General features: G+C 38.2%; 1 protein-coding gene and 1 pseudogene across 13 annotated transcripts in view; one reads left to right on the top strand and one right to left on the bottom strand.

The window, feature by feature from the left end:
• Positions 1-22206, top strand: part of CASK (calcium/calmodulin dependent serine protein kinase) — a 362863-nt gene that overhangs the window by 133487 nt on the left and 207170 nt on the right. For all 13 annotated transcript variants that reach the window (XM_013057510.2, XM_004754920.2, XM_045089473.1 and 10 more), the window contains exon 3: positions 2451-2556. In XM_013057510.2, coding sequence (XP_012912964.1) covers positions 2451-2556 — 106 coding nt within the window. The remainder of the gene's footprint in view (positions 1-2450; positions 2557-22206) is intronic.
• On the bottom strand, positions 5471-5551 carry LOC123394754 (annotated as a pseudogene).

Genomic DNA, 22206 nt, shown 5'->3' with positions numbered 1-22206 from the left:
GCACAGTCAGCTGTGTATCAAGCAGAACTGTGCAGGTCAGATGGCAGGGGTCTTTAGGACAGCCGCTTCTACTTGCCGTCCTTTGGTACAACAGACGTGGCACTGGCAAAGTGGGTATTAAAGTTGCAACACGCTGTAATTACATGAAAAGGGCAAAATAAAAATTAAAACTCCTGAGCTTTTCGTAAAATCTGGAGGTAGAACATTCTTGAAGAAGGAGAGAGAAAAAAAAACAGCACAGATACCTGATTTATGTTTCCTGGCTTCAGCCTGGCTTTCCAGCAACACTTGTCAAAAGCCTTCCTCAAGTTAACGACTTTTCTACACAAAACCCACACCTGATTCACACCTCTCCTCTCCTGCAGGACCTTCCCAAGCACTTTTGGAGATGGAGACCATCTTTCATGTGCCTCTGGCCTCTTCCTTTCCCATGAACACGGATTGATTTATTTATTTTGAAGAGAGAGCGCACAAGCAAGTGGGGGGAAGGGCAGAGGGAGAGGGAGAGAGAAAATCTCAAGCGGGCTCCCCACTGAGTGCAGAGCTTGATACAGGGCTCCATCTCAGGACCCTGAGTTCGTGATCTGAGCTGAAAGAGCCACCCAGGTGCCCCCCACAACCATTCTTTCGTGGAAATCCTAGCGCTGCCCCCTGAAGGCGATTGAGTAGACTCTGCAGGCCCTGCATCCCCTCCAGCCTGCCCTATTTCATCTGTGGTGAGGAAGGCACTTGTAGAGGGTAGTAGTCATCTGGCAAGTGGCAGACCCGGCCCCAAGTTTCCGACTATAAATCCCATGGGCTTTTCATCACTGCCACTGACACAGTGTTTTGTTTTTAAACAGCAGCAACAACAGAAAAATCAAACCTTCTTTAACTTTGCCATTCCTTTCCTACAGCCAGATTCTTCTGATTTCATCATGTCTAAACCTGGCATGGCATCATCGAAGGACTGCTGACTTTGGAGTTGGACAGGCCAGGGCTCAGACCTAGCCATTGTGGTTAGCTGTGTGATCTTGAACACATTTCTAAGCCTCAGCTTCCTCACCTGTAAAGTATCTACCTCGTAGGGTTGTTGGCTCAGCAAGAGTAATGACTCTATTAAGTACTTAGCCCAGTGAGAAACAGGATGAATTTTAATCTGTTATTACATAATTGTCTCCTGCATACGAACTTCAGACCTGACCTCTCCACAGAACTTGATCTTGCCCAGACTGCTAATGGTCTTCGGCTGACTCTTAAACAGCCTTTTCTTAGCCTTCTCCAACTACTCATGCCTTGATTCCCTCTACTCCCTTGACTTTCTTAATATTGTATTATTAATTCTTCCTTTTCCAGTGGGTTCTCTTTTGTCTAATTTACTGACTTCCTCATCCTAACCTTATACAAGTCTTCTCTAGTTCGATCTACAACAATTGCTCTTATTGACAAAGCCAAGTTGAATTAATAAATCAGAGAGGAAATAACATTGTCTCTTTCGCTTCATGTAGTACATCCTCATGCTTGGTTCTTCTTTACCTGTTTGCCTTTTACTTCCAAATATAAAAATGTCACACTGGATTTTATTCACCTGCAAACAGGTAAAACTCCAGTGCTATTGACACAGGAAAGCTTTAGTTCTTTTGTTCCATGTGGACATGGCAAGGGATATCTATGCCCAAAATGTGTTCGAACAATGATGACATGGTATGGACAGTTTTATTTTCCAAATAGCGTTCTGTAATTTACACAGTAGTCTACCCTACGTTGTCTGAATTTGTTCTTCAAGATAACACCATAACTAGTGTCCTGAATTGTTAAATATGTTTTATAGATAATGTAAAATAAATTTCTGACTTTGATGCTGGGTAGAAGCAGTGCCTTTACTGTTTAAATAATTTTGCCCTTTATTCCATGTAACTTCCCTGCTGTGTATCTGTAAATGCTAGATTTTAAGCTAAAGAACAGACAACATGTTCTTATCCACTTTAGGGAAAACTAAGAAAAAGAGGTACAATTCAGAACAGCAGATTGAGTTATTACCAGATCAAGAAAGTTATAAATTTTGAGGCTTGTTTATAAGGGTTTGGGGAAAGTATTCATGCTATTTACGTTTCTTATTAATAAGAGCTGAGGTGCCTGGCTGGCAGAGTTGCTGAAGCATGCAAGTCTTGATCTCGGAGCCATGAGTTCAAGCTCCATGCTGGGCATAGAGCTTAATTACTTAAATAAATAAAAGTAAGAGCTGACTCTCTAATAGATAGATAGATAGATAGATACCAACTGGCAAAAATATGAAAAAGTTATATCATCAAAGACTTTAAAGGGTAAAAAAGCTTAGTTTAAATGGGGGATTTCATCTCTTTAGTTAGAGAAGTCTTCATGTTACCATAGATCATATCCATTCATTCATCATTCACTCTGATTGTCTTTTGTTCTTACCTAACAAAGTATGTGCTGTGTTTGTTTTGCAGATCTAAAGCGGGAAGCCAGTATCTGTCATATGCTGAAACACCCCCATATTGTCGAGTTATTGGAGACATATAGCTCAGATGGAATGCTTTACATGGTTTTTGAATTGTGAGTGTACATTTTTATTTTCTTAAGGGTTAAAGTTTTAGCAGTGCTGGTTTGGGATAATGCTAACACTTTTAAAATTTAACAATAGTTGTGAGCTCATCTGTTTAAAAAAAGTAACCAGAATAAAAGGATTATCTCATCTTAAGGTTCACAATGGCTGAGGAAGCAAAAGTTGGGCATATTTAGTTAACCTTCATTTTTAGTATACTTCAGAGACGAGGCTGTAGAAAGAGTTCAGATGAATAGCAGGCCCCAAAATATAAAATTCTGACCATAGGAGTCTTGTTGAAGAGAAGTGGGGTGGGAGAAGAGGTCTCCATTTTGGAAACCTCTCTGGCAACGAAAAACAAGTAACAACAGACTTCACTTCCTATTTTGATATAATTACCACATTGGCATATTAAGGAAATTCTGTAGATAACAGTGTATTTGATTTTAATAAACCACTTGACATGTTTGTCATAGAATTTTTGTCAGTAAGATGGAGAAATGTGAGCTAAGGATAGTATAACTGGGTAGTTTTGTAGTTAATTGGACAATTGTGTCCAAAGAGACTGTGTAAGTTTTATGGGATGGTATCCTGTTCTTTCCAGAATTTTAATCGGTGACGTTGATTAGGATTTCTCACAAGGTGGTAATCGAGGCATTGGCCAGGACTGGAGTCATTTTAAAACTCCACTGGGGATGGATTTCCTTCTAGGCTCACTCACAATGCTTGTTGGCAGTAGCCTATTCGACTAAGAGCCTCAGTTCTCATGAGCCATTGGCCTAGGCTTCCCCAGGTTCCTTGTCACCAGGCCTCTCCATTTGTTTTTTTGTTTGTTTGTTTGTTGTTTGTTTTTTTTTTCGGGCCTCTCCATTTGGAAGTCAGTTTAGTAATCTAATCTCAGAAATCACACACCATCACTTCTACCATATTCTGTTAATTAGAAGTAAGTCCCCAGATCCAGCCCACACATAAGGCCAGAGTATTACATGAGGGTGTGAGCACCAAGAGATAACTGGAGATCCTTGGGAGCCATGTCAGAAGCTGCCCTCTCCATGGCCCCCACTCCTTATCATGGAAGGCTGGCTCACACACTGAATTTCTAGATCAAAATTTTTTGAAAATATTTTACAAATTTATAGCAAAGGAGCGGAAACAAAAAAAAAAGGAAATTTAAGACCAATTAATACAAACTCACTCATTCAGTTATATAAGTGCAAGATCACAATAAGCTCAGTTGCAACTGCTTTGAAAAAGAGAAATGTTTTGAAAGGTAGTTGTTGCAACAGCTTTAAAAAAAAAGCCCTGAATGGAACCTTTGGCTATCTTAATTAAATACAGATAGTATTTAGAACGAAGCCCACACTCACAGTTATTACATATTACCTGTTCTCCCTAGAGTGTTCATAGTAAGCAGGACACTGGCATGCTGCCTGAAGGGAATAACGAGAGTGGGAAAGAGTCTACAAATTTTGCCCTAGAGCCACAGCGTTCAAAACTTTTGTTGACATACCTGCCAAAAGAATTTTGAAAACCATGTACCTCCTCACATACTTTATGAGTTGATACATAAAAACTTCTATTGTGGGGCTATCATTTTTAGTGTTTTGTGTATTCTTTTAAATATATTTTCTTCAAAACGGTAGATCAGCACCTTTATCTCATCCAGCTTATGGAAAATGTCTGCTCTGTGACCTAAATGGCAGAGCTAGTCATCATTGTCAAGCCAGTCAGCCAAATCAGACTCACTCTGTCAGAAAAAAATCTGCCTTCATTTTCCAAATAAAATTAAAGTGTTAATAGATATCCCTGTGACAGTCATTTTATGATTGATTTTTAATTCTAAAATAGATAAGGCTTTGCCGTGCATATATTGTCTGGATGAAATAAGGTGGCTCTTCTTGTTCTTTCTGAAGCGATGTTTTGCTCTCAAGAGTCTCTCCCTCAGGAGCTTTGCATTCCCTAGTTGTCTCTGAAGCTAGGCAGACTTTTCAGGTTGGGTGAGCAGTTCGTCTTTTGAGATGGGCTTGTATGAGTGGTGATGTAAAAGGAAAACTCAGCAGACCGTAGACTTGTTTTCAGACAGATTAAATTATGGCAAGTGAAGAAATGGACATTGGTTGCCTTAAAAAGATCCTAATTCTTATATCTCATGGAAGGGCCTTGGGTACTCCGAGAGATTCCCAAATCCCAGTTTGAAGACCGTGGAAGAGTTGTTGAAAAGACTGGGAAGCTTTAGTTACTCAAGTATCCACTGATTTTCTTTTTCTGCGGAGAGAGTCCTCAGAACAAAGGCCATGGTAGAACATAATGGAAGTCTTCAGTTACTTAAAAAGGTGTCATATGTAAGAGGATTATATGTTTGTTCAGTGTAGGGTCAGGGGCTATAACTGGAATCACCTAGCAGGAGGTCAGTTCCACCCCTAAGCAAGGAAGGCCCCTGTAGCAATCAGACTAAGTGAGTGAATGAAGCAGGCTGTCTCGCACAGTACACAGTTCCTCACTAAAAATACCTTGAGCTCAAGCTGGACCCAGCAAGGAGGCTAAAGATAAGGGTTTGATTGTGGGCTCGGGAGGGCCGCTAGTGTCCCTTCCAATTTTAAGATGCTATCATTCTTTTTCAGTAACTTTCTCTGATTTAATTTTATTCTTTATTCAAGGAATCTGTTTTTATCCATATTTTTATTCACTGAGAAAATGAAAAAAAAACAGTTTTGTCATATTCTCTAAAGTAATGAGCACAGAAGGCAAAATTTTAAGATTCACCTAAATTTCATCACGTTTGCTATTTGTTTCAATGGGATCGAAGCGATAGTACAGTGGAGAGAAGATGATCTTTGGTGTTATAAAACTTGGGTTACTGTCCCAGCTCCATCACTTTTACGGATTTTGTGACCCCAGCCACGCCATTTAGCTTCTCTGAGCCTCAGGATTTTTTTTTAACCTTTAAAATCTTAATAAGGATTATCAGAACTACACTTGATCTTAGCCAAAAGGCCGAGAAGCGATTATCAGAACTAAACGGGAATTCATTTTGTAAAATGGTGAAGTATTCTACATCTGGAAAGTATTGTTTCCAGGGGATTTAGCAAGTTAGTTTTAGTCTTTCCTGTTAAATTCTATTATATTTTATAGAGCTGATTTTTCATATGATTCAGTCATTATTGAAATAACTCCTTGGTGCCTATGTATGGAGATAAGACTTAATTAAAGTTGCATATCTACTGATCATCTCATCTCAGTGTTAACCCACATCACAAGAATGTGTCTCTATAAATTAATTTTCTGAAGTTTTTGTCTTGGAAAATTTAAACAAAAAGAGAATAGTTGTGAACCTCAGTGCACCTGTCACTGAATTCAACAGTTATCAACATTTTGCCCTTCTTTTTCTGTGTGGCATTTACTGTTGTCTTTTCTTTTTTTTCCTGGTGATTTCTAAAGGGATACCATGTCACCTATAAATATTCATGTTTGGATTTATAAAGAAGGACTTGATGTATAGATATAGATAGATATCAATCATAATAGTGTAATCATACCTAGCAAAATAATCATTCCTTAGTATTAGATCACATTTGGTTGACGTTCAGTTTTCCCTGATTTAACATGGATTTTTAAAAGATCTCTTTCTAAATTTACAATTATTTTATTAGCTCTGGGGATCTGGAAGTGGATTATGAATTCACAGTTAAAGTAACTTAGTTATTTCTCAAAAGGGCCAGAAACAAAATATAAATATAAAATTGTTCCTTGTATCATTTTTTATAAATTCACATCAACAGTTGTCCTTGTTCACTTTTTTGTGTTCTCTTTGATCTCCTGGGTTTAAAACAAATGAATAAACAAAAGACCAATTTACTAGAAGATTTAAGGTCCTTTGGCTCAAAGAGCAAAGCAGTAAGTTTGTGTGTGCCTCCACCTACTGGCTAGGTAAGAGATTGTCTGTACAGTTGAAATGTCGACAAAGCTACTGCAGAATTAGTTCTGTGTTTCTGGCAATAGTTGTAATGATCCCTGGTATCCACGGACTCATTGCTCAGGTGATGGGTTATCCGGATCTATTTCCCAGTTTTAATGATCTGCCGCCAATACAGAGTAGACAAAGGGAAAACGAATGAAATAAGGTCAGTTGACTTTGCAATTTTTGGCTACTTGGAAACAGCTCTGATAATTTTTGTTTGTTTGTTTGTTTTTGTTTTTGTTTTAAGATTTTATTTATTTATTTGTCAGAGAGAGAGGAGCAAGAGTGAGCACAGGCAGACAGAGTGGCAGTAGAGGCAGAGGGAGAAGCAGGCTCCCTGCTAAGCAAGGAGCCCGATGTGGGACTCAATCCCAGGATGCTGGGATCATGATCTGAGCTGAAGGCAGCTCCTTAACCAACTGAGCCACCCAGGCGTCCCGCTCTGATAATTTTGATGAAGAAAAAGAAATCAGTGACTTTCTTAATAGGTATTCGTATCTGCCTTTGCCATAGACTGTGTATAACCAACTCTTCTTTTTTTCCCCTTAAGCCAGTCATGAAATTACATGGCCCGATCAGGTTGCTTATGTTAGAAAACCTGTCCAGCTCGTTGGTACCCATTTAATTACAAATGGTTTTAAGTTAAAAGCGTATTCCAATTCAGAGACTCACAGAAGCAGAATTTTAGAGCCAGAAAAGATTAAAGCAGTAGATTTCAAAACTTAACATTGAAAAATCCTAAGGAGAGCTTGTCAAATAAGCTTGTACCCAGGCACCACCCCTAGATATTCAGTTTCAACAACTGCCAAGTCTCAAAGTGAGAGGAGGTAAAGAGATGATTGACCTTTAAAGTAAGGGCATTACTATTTAGAGACTGTGCTGTCATTTCCCCCCAACAAACACAGTCGTTTGTTAGATATCTGCATGTGTTTGCACTAGATTGATTGCTTTGGGATCCATTGCTTTGGGATTACACTTAAATTTGGATTTGTCTGCAATAGTTTGCTGAAACATATTTGAAAATATAGGTCCAATTTTGGGGGGGCGCCTGGGTGGCTCAGTGGGTTAAGCCGCTGCCTTCGGCTCAGGTCATGATCTCAGGGTCCTGGGATCGAGTCCCACATCGGGCTCTCTGCTCAGCAGGGAGCCTGCTTCCTCCTCTCTCTCTGTGATCTCTTCCCTTCCTCTCTCCTACTGTGATCTCTCTCTGTCAAATAAATAAATAAAATCTTAAAAAAAAAAAAAGAAAGAAAATATAGGTCCAATTTTGAAGATGGGGCTGTGTTGTGCCACGCCCACTTAAATTAAATGTTTATTTCTAAGTAACACATCCGGGCTTGTCTTTAATAGTGTCTGATACTTGAGTTAAGCTGTAAATCCTAAATTGGCTGGCCGAGGAATTTTAATTACCTTATTATAGAATGATTACATATACCACAGGGAGACTTTTGTAGTAATTAAATATGGATTTAAAATACATGTGACATGAAAACAATAGTTTGTATCTTTTAAAATAATATTAGCAGTTTGTATTTTTGAAGCTCACGAGGAGATAAACTGATAGCTTTTTTATTTTTAAATTTTATTTGTTTTTTCCTTTTGGTCTGGTGTTTAAGCTTGGGGAAGGGAATATTTGTGGAATTCATTTATGCTGCTAAGGTAGAACTGATTTCTACTTACTAGCAAACTTGCCCAGGAAAGGAAAGTATATTTATTTCATATCGAGTCTGCACTGTGGCATTGAAAATTATATGAAGATCTGTACATATTTTTAGAGCTAGTCTGATCTTTTGGGGTTTTTTTGTTTTTATGTGTAATGATAAAAATGCTGTTCATTCATCAGCACATATTTATCAAATGCCTGCATAAGTGCTGGGTAATAGGAAATGGTTGGAAAATATCGTTTGGTCCTAGTAAACATCAGAAACTTATGCAATAAGATTTATGAGAGGATGTAGCTGGGTGCTTGTGAAGACCTTGGATAAATACCATTTGAAAGGAAAAAAACTATCATCATAAACTTTTTTTAAAAAAATTAATCATTTATCTGAACTAGCTTCACCACTAAATTAAATGTTTAGTTTTATATTAGTTTTAAGAACTATGTGTCAGGGGTCCCCCAAGACACACCCCCAGGTTTGATGATTGACTAAGGAGGACTCCTAGGACTCAGCATCTAGTTGTAGTCACAACTGGGATTTATTGCAGCTCAGAGATTCTATAAAGCAAAACCAGCTAAGAGAAAAGGTAGATGAGTTGAAGTCCAGGGGCCGTCAGGTACAGGCTTCCAAGGGTCTTCTGCCAGCAGCCAGTTGTGATAACACGTGTGAAAAGTTGCCAACCTGGGAAGCTCATTAGTGACTCAGCACCCAGGATATTTATTGGGAGCTGGTCATGTAGACACCCTCTGCCTGGCCAGTACCATCTTCCAGCCTCCCAGAGGGAAAGCAGGTGTTCGGGATAAATCATATTGTTTGCACAATTTAGACACAGTGAGCCACGCTTTTCAGTTAGAATGGGAGGAACCTGTCCAAGTTGCCAGATGCCAATGGAGAGCTAACTGCATAGACAGGCCTTTCAAGCCCTTTCAAAAACTTAGGCCTGCTATCTTAACTCTATTCTGCACAAACTAAAAACAGATAAATGGAAGGGGTTTAAGTTGATTAACTCTTGGATCTGCAAACAAAATATAATTACCTGTAAATTGTGGAGTTCGGATTTTTTTTAACTGTAATTACTGTATCATTTTGACGTCTATTAACAGAAGAATGTAGGAATCCCAATTTTTCTGTAAAACAAAGCCTAGATTGAGATGCTACGGTATAGAATAAATTTTAACTTTTGAATGCTACATTAGAAAACAAACTACATTTTGATGTCTACTATCTTAGAAATGAATTTGAAGTTGTCACTCTGGTAAACTTTTTTGTATATGAAAGCTGATCTTAGCCACTAAAAATAATTTTGAAATAAGTTTATATGCACATAAAATAGGAAAATTTAGTTAATTTTCCATTATTGAAAGAAGTTTGTTCATTTAAAAATAAAAATTATAAGTAGTTTCTAGTATAAATAATCTTTACAATACACATACTTTGTACCAATTTAGAAATTGTGAAAAATTATAATAAAAATCATACCACTTACAAAGTTAACAAAAGTTAATCACAGTGAACATTTCAGAACATTTTCTTCTACTTATATTCATGATCACAGTTGGACTCATTTTTTATATGCAGTTTTGTTTCCCAATTCTTTTCAATTAATAGTTTTAAGCATTTTGCTGTGCTGTTAAATATTTTTTAGATACAGTAGTCTAATGGTTGCATTAAGATATCTCAACTATATGCACGTGCCATATTTAATGATTTCCTTATAGTTGGACATTTACACTGTTTTCCGTATTAGAAGTAATGTTATGATTAATAATATTTTTGTACATAATTTCTGTTCACACTGGCTGATTGCTTTATTTCCTCAAAATAAGCTTTTAGAAATAGAATTACTGGGTGAAAGAGTGTATGGATACATACAAACACGTACATCACATATAGATGTAACCTTTTTTTATACAATCTGTTTTATTTAGAAAAATGCATACACAGAACTATACAGCTTAAGGAATTATTGTAAACTGCCAAACCATTACCCACAACCAGGTCAAGAAATACAAATACTCTTAACCACAGTTCCCTTCTTTTCTCAGATTACCTTTAATCTAGACTTCACCTCCTTCTTTCATGTCTATACCATCCATACAGTATCCTTGAGTAATATAATTTCAGTGTTATCTGTCTTTTAAAATCTTTATTTAAATGAAGTCATACAGCATATACTCTCTTATAGTCTTTGATCCAGGTTGCTTTGTGCTCCTCTATCGCCGTATAGTATTGCAATGAACAAACATTCACAATTTACCTACTCGTTTTAATGTTATTTAATGTTATTTAATGTATTTGGGTTGTTTGCAGATTTGGCTATTTTGAACAGTGCTGTTGTAAACAATCTTGTACATATATCCTGGGCATAAACCTAGGAGTGGAATTGATAGGTTTTAGAGTTTATACAACTTCAGTTTTCCAAGATCATACCAAGTTTATTTTCTAAAGCGGATGTATCAACCAACCCTTTACCGATGGTATTTGCCTCTCTTAAGGTGATTCAAGTCCTGGTTTTCCTGGCACTGCCCCTGTTTAAAAACCTGTCATTAGTCCTTATTAACAGCACTCTCCTTTTTTCTCATGATTATTTATTGCCTATGTTGCACACTCTTGCTGATGCTTGGCAATGTCAGTATTTTTAATTTTTGCCACTTGGTGTATAGTGTGATCTCATTGTGATTTCTCCTGATTACTCTTCCCTAATAGCAACTGTGTGACATATCTCTTCATTCTTTTAATGGTACCTTTGGATTAACAGAAATTTGTAATTTTTTAAAAATATTTTATTTATTTATTTGACAGAGATCACAGGCAGAGAGGCAGGCAGAGAGAGAGGGGAAAGCCGAGCAGAGAGCCCGATGCGGGGCTCAGTCCCAGAGCCCAACCTACTGAGCCACCCAGGCGCCCCAGAAATTTGAAGTTTTAATACAGTCCAATTTATCGGTTTTTTTCTTTTATGGTTACTATTTGGCTCTTGTTTAAGGAATGTTTACTACTCTGAGATTGTGAAGATATCCTCCTGTGTTTTATCCATCTGAAATTAATTTGGAGTACACTCTAAGCTAGCAGTCCAATTTCATTTCTTTCCGTGTGGATATTCAGCAGTCTCAGCAAAATTATTGAAAAGACTGTTCTGCAGTACCACTTTTGCCATAGATCAAGCACCTATACATGTGTGACTGTTCCCAGGTTCTGGTCTGGTCTGGTCAGTTAGTATATTTCTCTGGCATTGTGCCAACAGCAGGTTGGTTATCTTATTAACTATAGCTTTGTATTAAGTTCTGGTAACTAGTAGATCAGGGCTTTGTACCTTGCTCTTCTTCGGCCAGTTCTTGAGGGATGTACTTCTCCACCTTTTCCGTATACATTTTAGAAACAGGTTATCTGTTTACACACACACACACATCCTTATTGGGATTTTGCCTTCAGTTATTGTATCAAATCTTTATAACAGCTTGAGAATAATTGACATGCTTACAATATTGAGTCTTCCAGTTCATGAACATGGTGTCTATCTTCCCATTTATTTAGATCTTTGATTTCTTTCAATAATGTTTTATACTTTACTCTGCAAAGCTTGTATACACATCTTTTGATAGATTTATTCTTAGGTATTTGTTTTTAAAGGTAGATCTGTCTCTCTCATCTCCTTTCTCTTCCTGTCCTTCCTTGTATTAACTTTATATTACTTTCTGTTCATCAAGCTGTATCAATCCCAATAATTTATCTGTAGAATCACTTGGATTTTCTGCATATCTAATCATATCATCTGTGTATAAGGAGGATTTTGTTTATTCCTTTTCCATTCTTATACATTTTTCTTTTTCTAGCCTTTAGTGCAATAGATTAAACATGCAGAACAGTGATGATAGCACTTATCTTTATTTCTGATCTTAGAGTTTGCTAAGCATGAATGGATGGTGAATTTTATCAAATACTTTTTTTCCTGCATATTTTGCAATGATCATATGACTCCTTTGATCTATTAATGCAGTGAATTTCATTGAGCCTTCGTCTAACCAAACTTGGTCATGATGTATAATCCTTATATTCCCTTTTATGTATTTCTAGATTTAGTTTGTTTGTATTTATGTTTTAGACCTTTTGTATCTGTATTTGTAGAAAGATTATACTATAATTTTCTTATCCTGTCCATACCAGGTCTTCATATCTAGATTGTGCTAACCTCATAAAATGAGTCAGGGAGTGTTCTCTGGTCTTGCTTGTTCTGTTCTCTTTATGATTGGTAGAACTCACCTGTAGACCCATTCAGGTCAGACTTCTTTTGTGCGAAGGGTTTTCATTTCTGATTGAATTCCTTAAATATTTATAGGAATATTTGGTCTTCTATTTACTACCCTCACTTTGGGTGAATTGTATTTTGCTAGGGATGAGTGAATTTTATTGAAACTTTTTAAACAATTTTGGCACAAATTGGTACATAATATCTCTGCATTTCCATTCTTTAGAAATTTGTGCCTCTTCTTTTTCCTTATCAGCCTTGCTAGCTATTTGCCAGTTTTATCAGTCTTTTAAACAATGACTTTTAGCTTTGGTAATCCTTTTCGTTGCATATTTATGTTCTGTTTCAGTAATTTGTTTGTTGTTATTTTCGTCCTTCTACTTTGGGTTTAATTTTTCTAGGGGTTGTTTCCCCCCTTTTAAGATTCAACCTTTTTGTGCCCATGGGTTTTAGATGTGTCTTGTATTTAAAGGCATATACTTTTTTAAATTCTAGATTCTTAATCTTTGTCTTTTCATTGGAGCGTTTAGTACATTTACACTTCATGATATTTGGGGATAGTTGACTTACATCTGTAGTATTCTTATGTGCTTTCTATTGTACCTCCTATTCTGTATTTCTTTTTTTGCCTTCCCTGACTTATTTGGGTCAATTGAATATGTTTTATCATTCTGTTTTTCTCTATTAATTTGGAAATTTAAGTATTCTCTTCTGTTATCTTAGTGTGTACCTGCACAGCTCCCAGATGCATCGTGCTCTAATACTGATACCGTGGGTGTCTTCCTGAACAGGACAAGCACTGTAGAACACATGAATATGATGTAATGCCCCTCCTTTGATGCACAGGCTGTTGTTTTCACGGATTTATATTTGTGTGCATAAATGTGTAAGACACATGTATTTACATCACTCCAACTTCTGTTATTATTAGTTTATATTTACCCCCACACTTGTCCTTTCTTTGTTCATTATTCTTTCAGCATCTCTAAGGTTTTATCTGGATTCATTTTCCCTGTGTCAGTCTGCTGGGTGCAAACTCTCCATTTTTATTAGTTTCAGAATTTCCTTCTATCCCCCTCAGTCTTGAAGGATATTCACTGAGTAGAGAATTCTAGGTCGGCTTTTTCTTTCCATTAGATACCATTCTCCTGTCTTCCGGCTTCCATTGATGTTGAAATTTAGGTAGCAGTCTGTCACTAATCTAAGGATGATCTCTACTTCACAGGTTATTAAAAAATGTTTTCTTCATCTTTCGTTTTCTTTGTGGCATGTGTGTATGCATGTGGGTGTCTTAGTCCTGCCTTCGATTCTTTAAGTCTCTTGAATTGGTGTACTGATACTATTTGTGGTTATGGGAAAATTTCAGCTGTTATCTCTTTAAATATTGCCTCTGTTGCCTGCCTTCCTCTCATCACCTTTGTGACCCAGTTAAGCATAGACACAGGTGTACCTTGGTATGCTCTATATCCTCTCCCTTCTTTTCAGTATTTTGCATGTTTTTCTTTTGAAAATTTATATTACTTTTCATCATTATTTTCATTTTCTTGCCAAAAAAATTCAAGCTCAGCTGTTATGTTCTGGGACATAATAAGCTTCATCATTTGATAAACTGTGCTGGACAATCTCACCATAAGAAGTCCCTGTGGGTTTGCCTTTATTTGTCTATCATTTTTGCTGGGTCTTGATCAAGATCTCTTACCCTTCAAGTACCAGATTCATTTTGACTGTATGTTGGAATTAATTCCAAAAATCACTGGCCTAGAATGACACTTTCTTCCCCCCTCTCTGGTGGAGAGAGGACTTTCATTTGCTTCTACTAGGCACCCTCAGGCCTAGCAGTTTGGGACCATCTTAAGGTTTAAGGCTTATGTTTTTAAGACCCCTCAGAGTGAAGCCAGATTGTAAGTATGTGAAGGAAGGGGCTGGGCTGATTATTTCTAGTTCATCCCTAGCTCTTTAGGGTTTTAGCTCCAGGTCAAAGAGTTAACTGTGAGATTCCTTGGAATTCTGACCCCTTTTCTCTTAAAGATCTGTCTTGTAAGCAGATGTCCCCAGGACAAGGACTCTGACCTTGTCCCCAGGGTAAGGACTCTTAACCTTTCTGGGTTCCCATTCTTTCCCAGATTTTAGCCAACATTCCTGACAATTTGGTTAGTACTTTGATGCTTCCAGAAGTTTTTTATCCCACTTTTTTCTCATCTTCAATGGGAAACATCACCTAGCAGATGTCAGCAGTGCAGTTAAAACTTCTTTTACATAGTATCTTATCATTCTCCACACAGATTATACCAATTTTATTCAAACCGGTGATAGAGGACAGCACCCATGTTTACATTTTGATAAGTCAAAATGATGTTTTTGTTTAATTTGCATTTGTTTTGTTACTAGCATGGCCAAATATTATTTTAAGTATGCTTACCCATTTCTTTTCTTTAGTTTTTTGCCATTTTGTAAGAATTTTAGTATTTACTAAGGATATTAACCCTTTTCATATATTTGCAAATATTTTCTCTATTGAATTTTGCCTATGGTATTGGATTTTTTTTGTGTTGATTTTTTTAAATAGGCAGAAGCTTACATTCTGTCAGAAAAAAGTTACAAATAAGCAAGAATAAAGATGGTTACGCGTGCATGGATTAGTACACACATGCATTTCCTGGCTCTGCCCGCTGGGAGGGTCCAGAAGCAGTGAAACTGTAGTAGTAATGAGCACACCCATACCCAGATCCTCCTTTCTTTTTTTTTTTTTTTTTTAAGATTTTATCTATTTATTTGAGAGAGAGAACAATCTTCATTTCTAAATATCATTCTCTGTTAGAAGAGCCAAGGGCTCCTTGGAGAGATGATGACTGCTAGGACTGGGGCAGAGAAAATAGAAGATGAGCCCGGAGTATTTTATAGTGTCTGAAAGGAAGGAAATGCTCAAAAAAAGAAAAAATAGAGTGATGTCAAAGAGTCACAGGAGCCAACCTGAAAGAACTCCCAGTGGCCAAACCTGGAACAATTTGGGCAACAAAATAACATAATATTGGATTATAATGCAGAGTATAAAATGCGTATCTATGAGTTCATACTGGTATACATAAATTATTGACTAAATTAACAATGCGAGAAAAGAAACAAATCTTCCTTACAGAATTCCAAACAATATATGTAGCTACTACTCCCCTCCCCCAGATGGAGATAATCCCCATCCTTCCTTCTGTGTTCCCTGGACGTGATGACTCAGTTTCAAAGAACAGAGGATGGAAAGGAGAACATAGCAGCTTGACAGTAAAGAAAACTGGCTCACTCCCTTCCCCTTAAACAAAGAATCAAGTTAACATCACCAGTGATAAGTCATGTGGATATCAAGTGTCCCCTGAGGTGATGGGAGGAGAAGGACACTTCACCTCTGTGATATCCTTTCCCAAAATCTACAACCCCCTTGGCAGCGGCAGGGGGGTGGGGACGGGGCTTAACGCAGATCAAAATTGAGGGATATTCTACAAAACACCTGACCAGTGCTCCTTTTTTGGAAGTGGTCAAGGTCATGAAAAACAAGAAAAGACTGCAAAATTGTTAGAGACCAGAGGAGACTAAGGAGACTTAATAACAATGCATTGTGCTGTCTGTCTTGCATGGGCTCCCAGAACAAAGTACATTACTCAGCAAACCGAAGTCAAACTACGGTCTGGAGTTCAATCAATACAATGTACCGGTGTTACCTCTTAGTTTCAGCAAATATACTATAGTTAGCTAAGTTGTTAACATTAGGGGAAGTTGGGTGAGAGGCATACAGGAACTATGTACTATCTTTGCACCTTTTATGTAAATCTAAAATTACTCTAGGGGCGCCTAAGTGGCTCAGTCAGTTAAGCGCCTGCCTCTGGCTCAGGTCATGATCCCAGGGTCATGATCCCAGGGTCTGGGGTTGAGCTGTGTCAGGCTCCCTGCTCAGCAGGGAGTCTGCTTGCTTCTCCCTCTCCCTCTGCTCTTGCCCTGGCTTGTGCACATGTTCACTCGCACGGGCTCTCTCTCTCTCTCTCTCTCTCAAATAAATAAATAAATAGAATCTTTTAAAAAAATTATTGTAAACTAAAAAGTTTTCAGTCAAAACTAAACAAAAACAAAACCACAAGTTTATACCATTATTTCCAGTTTAAGATAATAATTACAGATTTTTATTAGCCATTTACTAGATATAAGGAATTTTTGGTTTTTAACATAATTTTGTTATTGCAACCATTTTACAAAGAGTCCTTACCTTGTGGAGATAAGTACTAAACTATTTATGCATGAGGTGATATTAATGTCTGGGATCTGTCTCAGAATCGGGTGAGGGGTGAGTAGTGGGTACTGGATTTAAAGTATAGGTTAAACAAGATTATCTAGAAGTTATCAGGTGCTGGAGCAGGGTAATGGGTATATAGGGCTTCATTACTCTACACTCTCTCCTTTTGAAAGTTTTCCAATTTTTTTAAAAAGATTTTATTTATTTATTTGACAGAGAGAGGTCACAAGTAGGCAGAAAGGCAGGCAGAGAGAGAGGAAGAAGCAGGCTCCCCACTGAGCAGAAAGCCCGATGGGGAGCTCCATCCCAGGACCCTGAGACCATGACCTGAGCTGAAGGCAGAGGCTTTAACCCACTGAGCCACCCAGGCGCCCTCCAGTGTTTTTTTAAGTGAGAAAGAAAGTAGTTTTTGCTTTTTAATTTTTTATTCATACATCTTTTCTCAGAAGATCTGGGTTCTTTACCATATTAACATACTTACTTGCTTCATCCTACTGATTTAAAGATAAAAGTAAGACTACTGAAGGTGGATTAGGATTTCTTTCTCCTTCTTTTCATCATTAGGGTGTATCCCACCAGAGATACACAATCACAAGCACTGGGATTTAAAGTCACTTAAATAACTTCCTGATTATGTGACAAGCTGGATATAGAATTAGGGTTGTTTATATCAGTTTGGTTTTTTTTTTTAATTGAAGTTTTTAGTGAGAGAAGTATAGCTTCACGTGTAGCTGTAAGAATACAGAGAGATCCTTGTAGATGTTGCCCAGTTTCTCCCAACATTAACATTTTGCAAAACTAGTATAATATCACAACCAGGATGTTGACATTGATACATTCTACTGACCTTATTCAGATATCAACGTTAGTTTGTTCTTAATTGTAGGAATTGCCTCTTTTTTTGTCTTGATTTAATTTTGTTTTTAGATTGCAAAAAGCATGTACATGTTTACAAAGTCAAACTTATTAATAAGGTTCATTCAGAGAGGCCTGGCTTGCATCCCAGTCCCCATTGATTTCCTTCCTTCAAGAAAATTATTTCTTAAAATTAAAAATTTTGATTAGTTAGTTTTATTTATCTCTGAAAATATAAGAAGATACATATATATTACATGTTTTTGTACTGCCTGCCGTTCTTACACACTTGCATATATGCTCTTGTAAACCTTATTTTTAATTTAACAATATGAAGACACGAGGGATCTCTCCATAGCACTATGTAGGCATCTTCATTCCTGTTTATACCTGCTTAATAATCCATTATGGATATAGAATAGTTTGTTAACCCAGTCCCCTACTAATGAACATTTAGATCATTTCCAGTCTTCTTCTGTTACGTTAATAACCTTGTGCCTAAGTCATTTCATACTATTGCTAATGTCAAATTCCTTATGTAGATGTTGTACTACTTTGCATTCCCACCAACATTGTTTGAGTTAGACCTTAATTTTAAATTGTGATCTAAAGAACTAAACCAATCTCTCAGGTATTTACTAATTAACATGATATTTCATTCTAAAATGGTACATAAATCTCAGCAGAGAGAGTTGTGTAGATAAATTCTGATTTGTTTGGCCTTTATGGGTGTCTTTGGACTTGACCAGAATGATGTTAACTACAGGGGATGCTATATCATTGTGAATGGGTCCAAGAAAATTTGTAATACTCAGAAGTAGAGATAAAGTCATTTGCCCTTCCACCAACTGTTGACTTGAGTCAGTAGGCAGTCTCTTTGAATATTAGTATTTTTTTGCTGGACTCTAGAAAGTATTGCTTGTCTTAAAGATATCTTTCATATTTCTTGTGCACATTATTGAGGGCTCAAGAGGTTCCCAAGAAATAGGGGCAAAGTCTTGATGGGTCTATTTAAGACATGGCAAGGATTTTGAATTTTAAAATTGTGGATGCCGGGGCGCCTGGGTGGCTCAGTGTGTTAGGCCACTGCCTTCGGCTCAGGTCGTGATCTCAGGGTCCTGGGATCAAGTCCCACATCGGGCTCTCTGCTCAGCAGGGAGCCTGCTTCCCTTCCTCTCTCTCTGCCTGCCTCTCTGCCTACTTGTGATCTCTCTCTGTCAAATAAATAAATAAAATCTTTCAAAAAATTGTGGATGCCATCACAAGAAAACCTATATGACCAGACATCTTTTTTAAAGTATTCTTTGGCTACAGTATTGCTGTAGGGTTGGATTTGGATGTGGGGGAAATTAGGAGACCATTACAGTGTTCTAACATGAACACTGATGTCTAGGATAGATCAGTGTCAATAGAGATGAAAGAGAGTGAATAGAACCTGAAGATATTTAGTAATTAGAATAGACAGGATTTGATGATTGAATAAAGGAAGTAAGGAAGCGGGAGACAGATTTGAGTCTGGTCCCTGGCTTGAACGAACACCTGTTATATGATGGTGCCTGGAATTAGATGGTGGAGATGGATATGCTGAGTTTTGAAGTTTCTGTAAGACACCTGAGTGAAGTTGCTAAAAAACAAAGTGGAATATGTGGATTAAGAGCACAGAGAGAGAAAGATCTGGAGGCTTGGGGATAGTCACTATTTAGTTGGGTTCGGAGAGTATAGAGAGGGAGAAGAAAACAGGACTTGAGAACGGAAGGTCTCCCAAATTTGGAAGGTTGGAGAACAGGAGGAATAGCTAACAAATGAGACAGAGAAGGAATGGCTGAAGAGATGGAAGGAAGCCCATGGCAGCAAGGTGTGAGAGAAGCCAGCCAAAGAGACTATATCAAGAAAAATGTTGCGGGGAAATGAAGTTTGGACACACCTTAGTTTCATCCTTCACTAAACTCCCTTATTCCTCAGCCAGTGTCCTGCACTCTTACTAGGCAGAGCTCCCATCCTGGCTCAGTTCTTAGATGTGCTCCCCTATTTGCTATCTCTCCATATCTCTTTGCTCCCATTTGGTATCTGTAGGTGATAAGAGATCTCTAGGTGGGCATCTCTAGGTGCCCATCTCCTTAGTGAAGGAGAGAGTGAGTGAGATGTTGCAGGACAAGTGTAGAGATCTCTACTGCTGTCCTAACTCTGCCACCAACTTTATCCATTTAGTAATTTTGTTTCTTAATGCCTACTACCTGTGAGACATAGCTAGAAGCACAGGACAGAGATGGATAGATATGGAAGCAACTACAATGAGAAGGGAGCGAGAGAAGAAGGAAAGGCGAGGGCCTTCATAGAGGAGGAATACTGAGACTTGAAGGATGACAGGAGTTTGCCAAGTGGTAGTGGCAGGGGTGAGACCAGACCAAAGTATTAAAGATGTCAAGATACGGAAGCCTCATGAACTTTAAAGAAAGAAAACAGAATGCATCCAGTCCTCATAAGAACTACAACGACCTCAGGAACCAAGGTCACTGCTCCCTTCATTCCTCAGGACTTTGCATCTATTTTACTCTGGAAAGAACACCTTTCCCAGTTTATTCAAGGACTTGCAGATATCCTCCAAACAGGCTCCCCAGTACCCAAATCTGCATGGCCTTCAAGTCCAAGTTATTTCTTTCTGTTTTCTTACTTACTTCATTCCAGGCAGACAGACAGGCAATGCAAATGAATGAGTGGGTGAATTTATCTGATTTTTCTCAGTCTCCCTCTTTTCTAGAACCCTGAGTAGCCTAAGTTGTTGACCTGACCCTCTATGGGTAACCTCCTTTTGTTTGGTTGGGTTTTTTTTTTTTTTTTAAGATTTTATTCTTAAGTAATCTGTACATCCAATGTGAGGCTCGAACTCATGACCCTGAGATCAAGAGTCATGTGCTCTACCAATTGAGGCAGCCAAGTGCCCTGGATAACCTCCTTTTGAATCAATGATCTATTCCATGTCCCATCCAGAGGCAAATAAAAGCCCACTGCTGTTTACATGCTTGGGCTGGGCTTCTAGGTGGGAGAGCTGAATAGAATATGGAAGGCAAACTGACCATTAGTGGGAAAGGAGGAAAACATTACAAGCAGGGCAGAGAACACGTGGAATGGCCAGAAATGCATATAGTTTATATTGTTGGGCACTATTAATCATGGTGGGCTCTTACTTTGGAGCAAGGTGCAGGATGAGAGAATGACCACAGATGAGTTTGAACATATAATAATAAAACCACCAGTGATGTGACTACAATGCTACACTTTATACTTTTTGATTATTTCTCACTTCCTCTCAACAACCCACTTAGATTAGGTACCATGCCCATTTTATAGATGAGAAAACTGCAGCTTAGGAAGTGGTGACTTGTTCAAGGTCACAAAGCTGGTATGCTGCAGCCAGGATTCCATCCTAGGCTGTTTAACTCTAGTGCCTGCACTCTTACTTGTGCTGATACATCTAGGGCTAGTTTTTGTTTTTGTTTTTAAGTTTGTTTGTACATTTATTTAAGTCATCTCTACACCCAACATGGGGCTCGAACTCACGACCCTGAGATGAAAAGTCACATGCTTTTCCACCTGAGCCAACCAGGTGCCACACATCTAGGGCTTTTGATGCCTTGTTAAAGATTTTAATTCATCCATTCACAAGTTTTTATAGAATACGTACAATGTGCCAGACACTGTTCTAGGTGCTGAGGATTTAACAGTGAGTAATTCAAAGTCCATGCCCACGTGAAACTTCAATTCTAGTGGAAGAGACACACTGACAAAGAAGTATGCAGTAACGATAGCAAGTAGTGATGAGAGGACTATGAATAACAAGGGCCGGGTCAGAGATAGAAAGTTATGAGGACAGGGTGTTCACAGGAGCCCTTTCTGAGGAGAGGTGACGTTTGACTGGACTTCAAATTTTATTCTGTAGGTGATAGAGACATGAAGTAATTTTACCAAGGCAATAACATAATAAGATTTGTGCATTAGAGAGAGAGACCCTTTAGACTTGGTATGAAAAATGTAGTAGAGGGTCCATAAATAATTCCAGGCAAGATGGGATTTGGAGTTCAACTTCCTCATTGTAATAAGGACCAAGGGCCCCTAAGGGAAGGGAACTGGAGTCTGGCTCCCCGTGAGAAATTCAGGGGTGGGACAGAGCCCATCAGCCTCAAACAGTGGCTGAGAAGAGCTGTAGCCATCGTAGAAGGCTAGGTAGCTAACTAAAGGGGGACAGAAGGGGAAAAAAACCCAAGGAACACCCATTTAAGATTAATGCTCGGGGCGCCTGGGTGGCTCGGTGGGTTAAGCCGCTGCCTTCAGCTCGGGTCATGATCTCAGGGTCCTGGGATCGAGTCCCGTGTCAGGCTCTCTGCTCAGCGGGGGGCCTGCTTCCCTCTCTCTCTGCCTGCCTCTCCATCTACTTGTGATCTCTGTCTGTCAAATAAATAAATAATCTTTAAAAAAAAAAAAGGATAGTATTGCCGCATAAAAGTTTAAAAAAAAAAAAAGATTAATGCTCAAGTGAAAATTTCAAAGCACACATGGAAAAACATCCTGAAACAAACCCAACAGATAGGAAATTGGGTCTAAAGGAAATGGAAATAATAGAAGAATCTGAAAGGGACTTCAAAGTCCTCAAAAAGATTAAAGGAAGGGGTAACA

The sequence above is a fragment of the Mustela putorius genome, unplaced genomic scaffold, assembly GCF_011764305.1.
Source record: "Mustela putorius furo isolate JIRA1106 unplaced genomic scaffold, ASM1176430v1.1 tig00003836_pilon_pilon_pilon, whole genome shotgun sequence".
Taxonomy (NCBI): Eukaryota; Metazoa; Chordata; class Mammalia; order Carnivora; family Mustelidae; genus Mustela; species Mustela putorius.
This window is presented reverse-complemented; position numbering and strand designations above follow the sequence as displayed.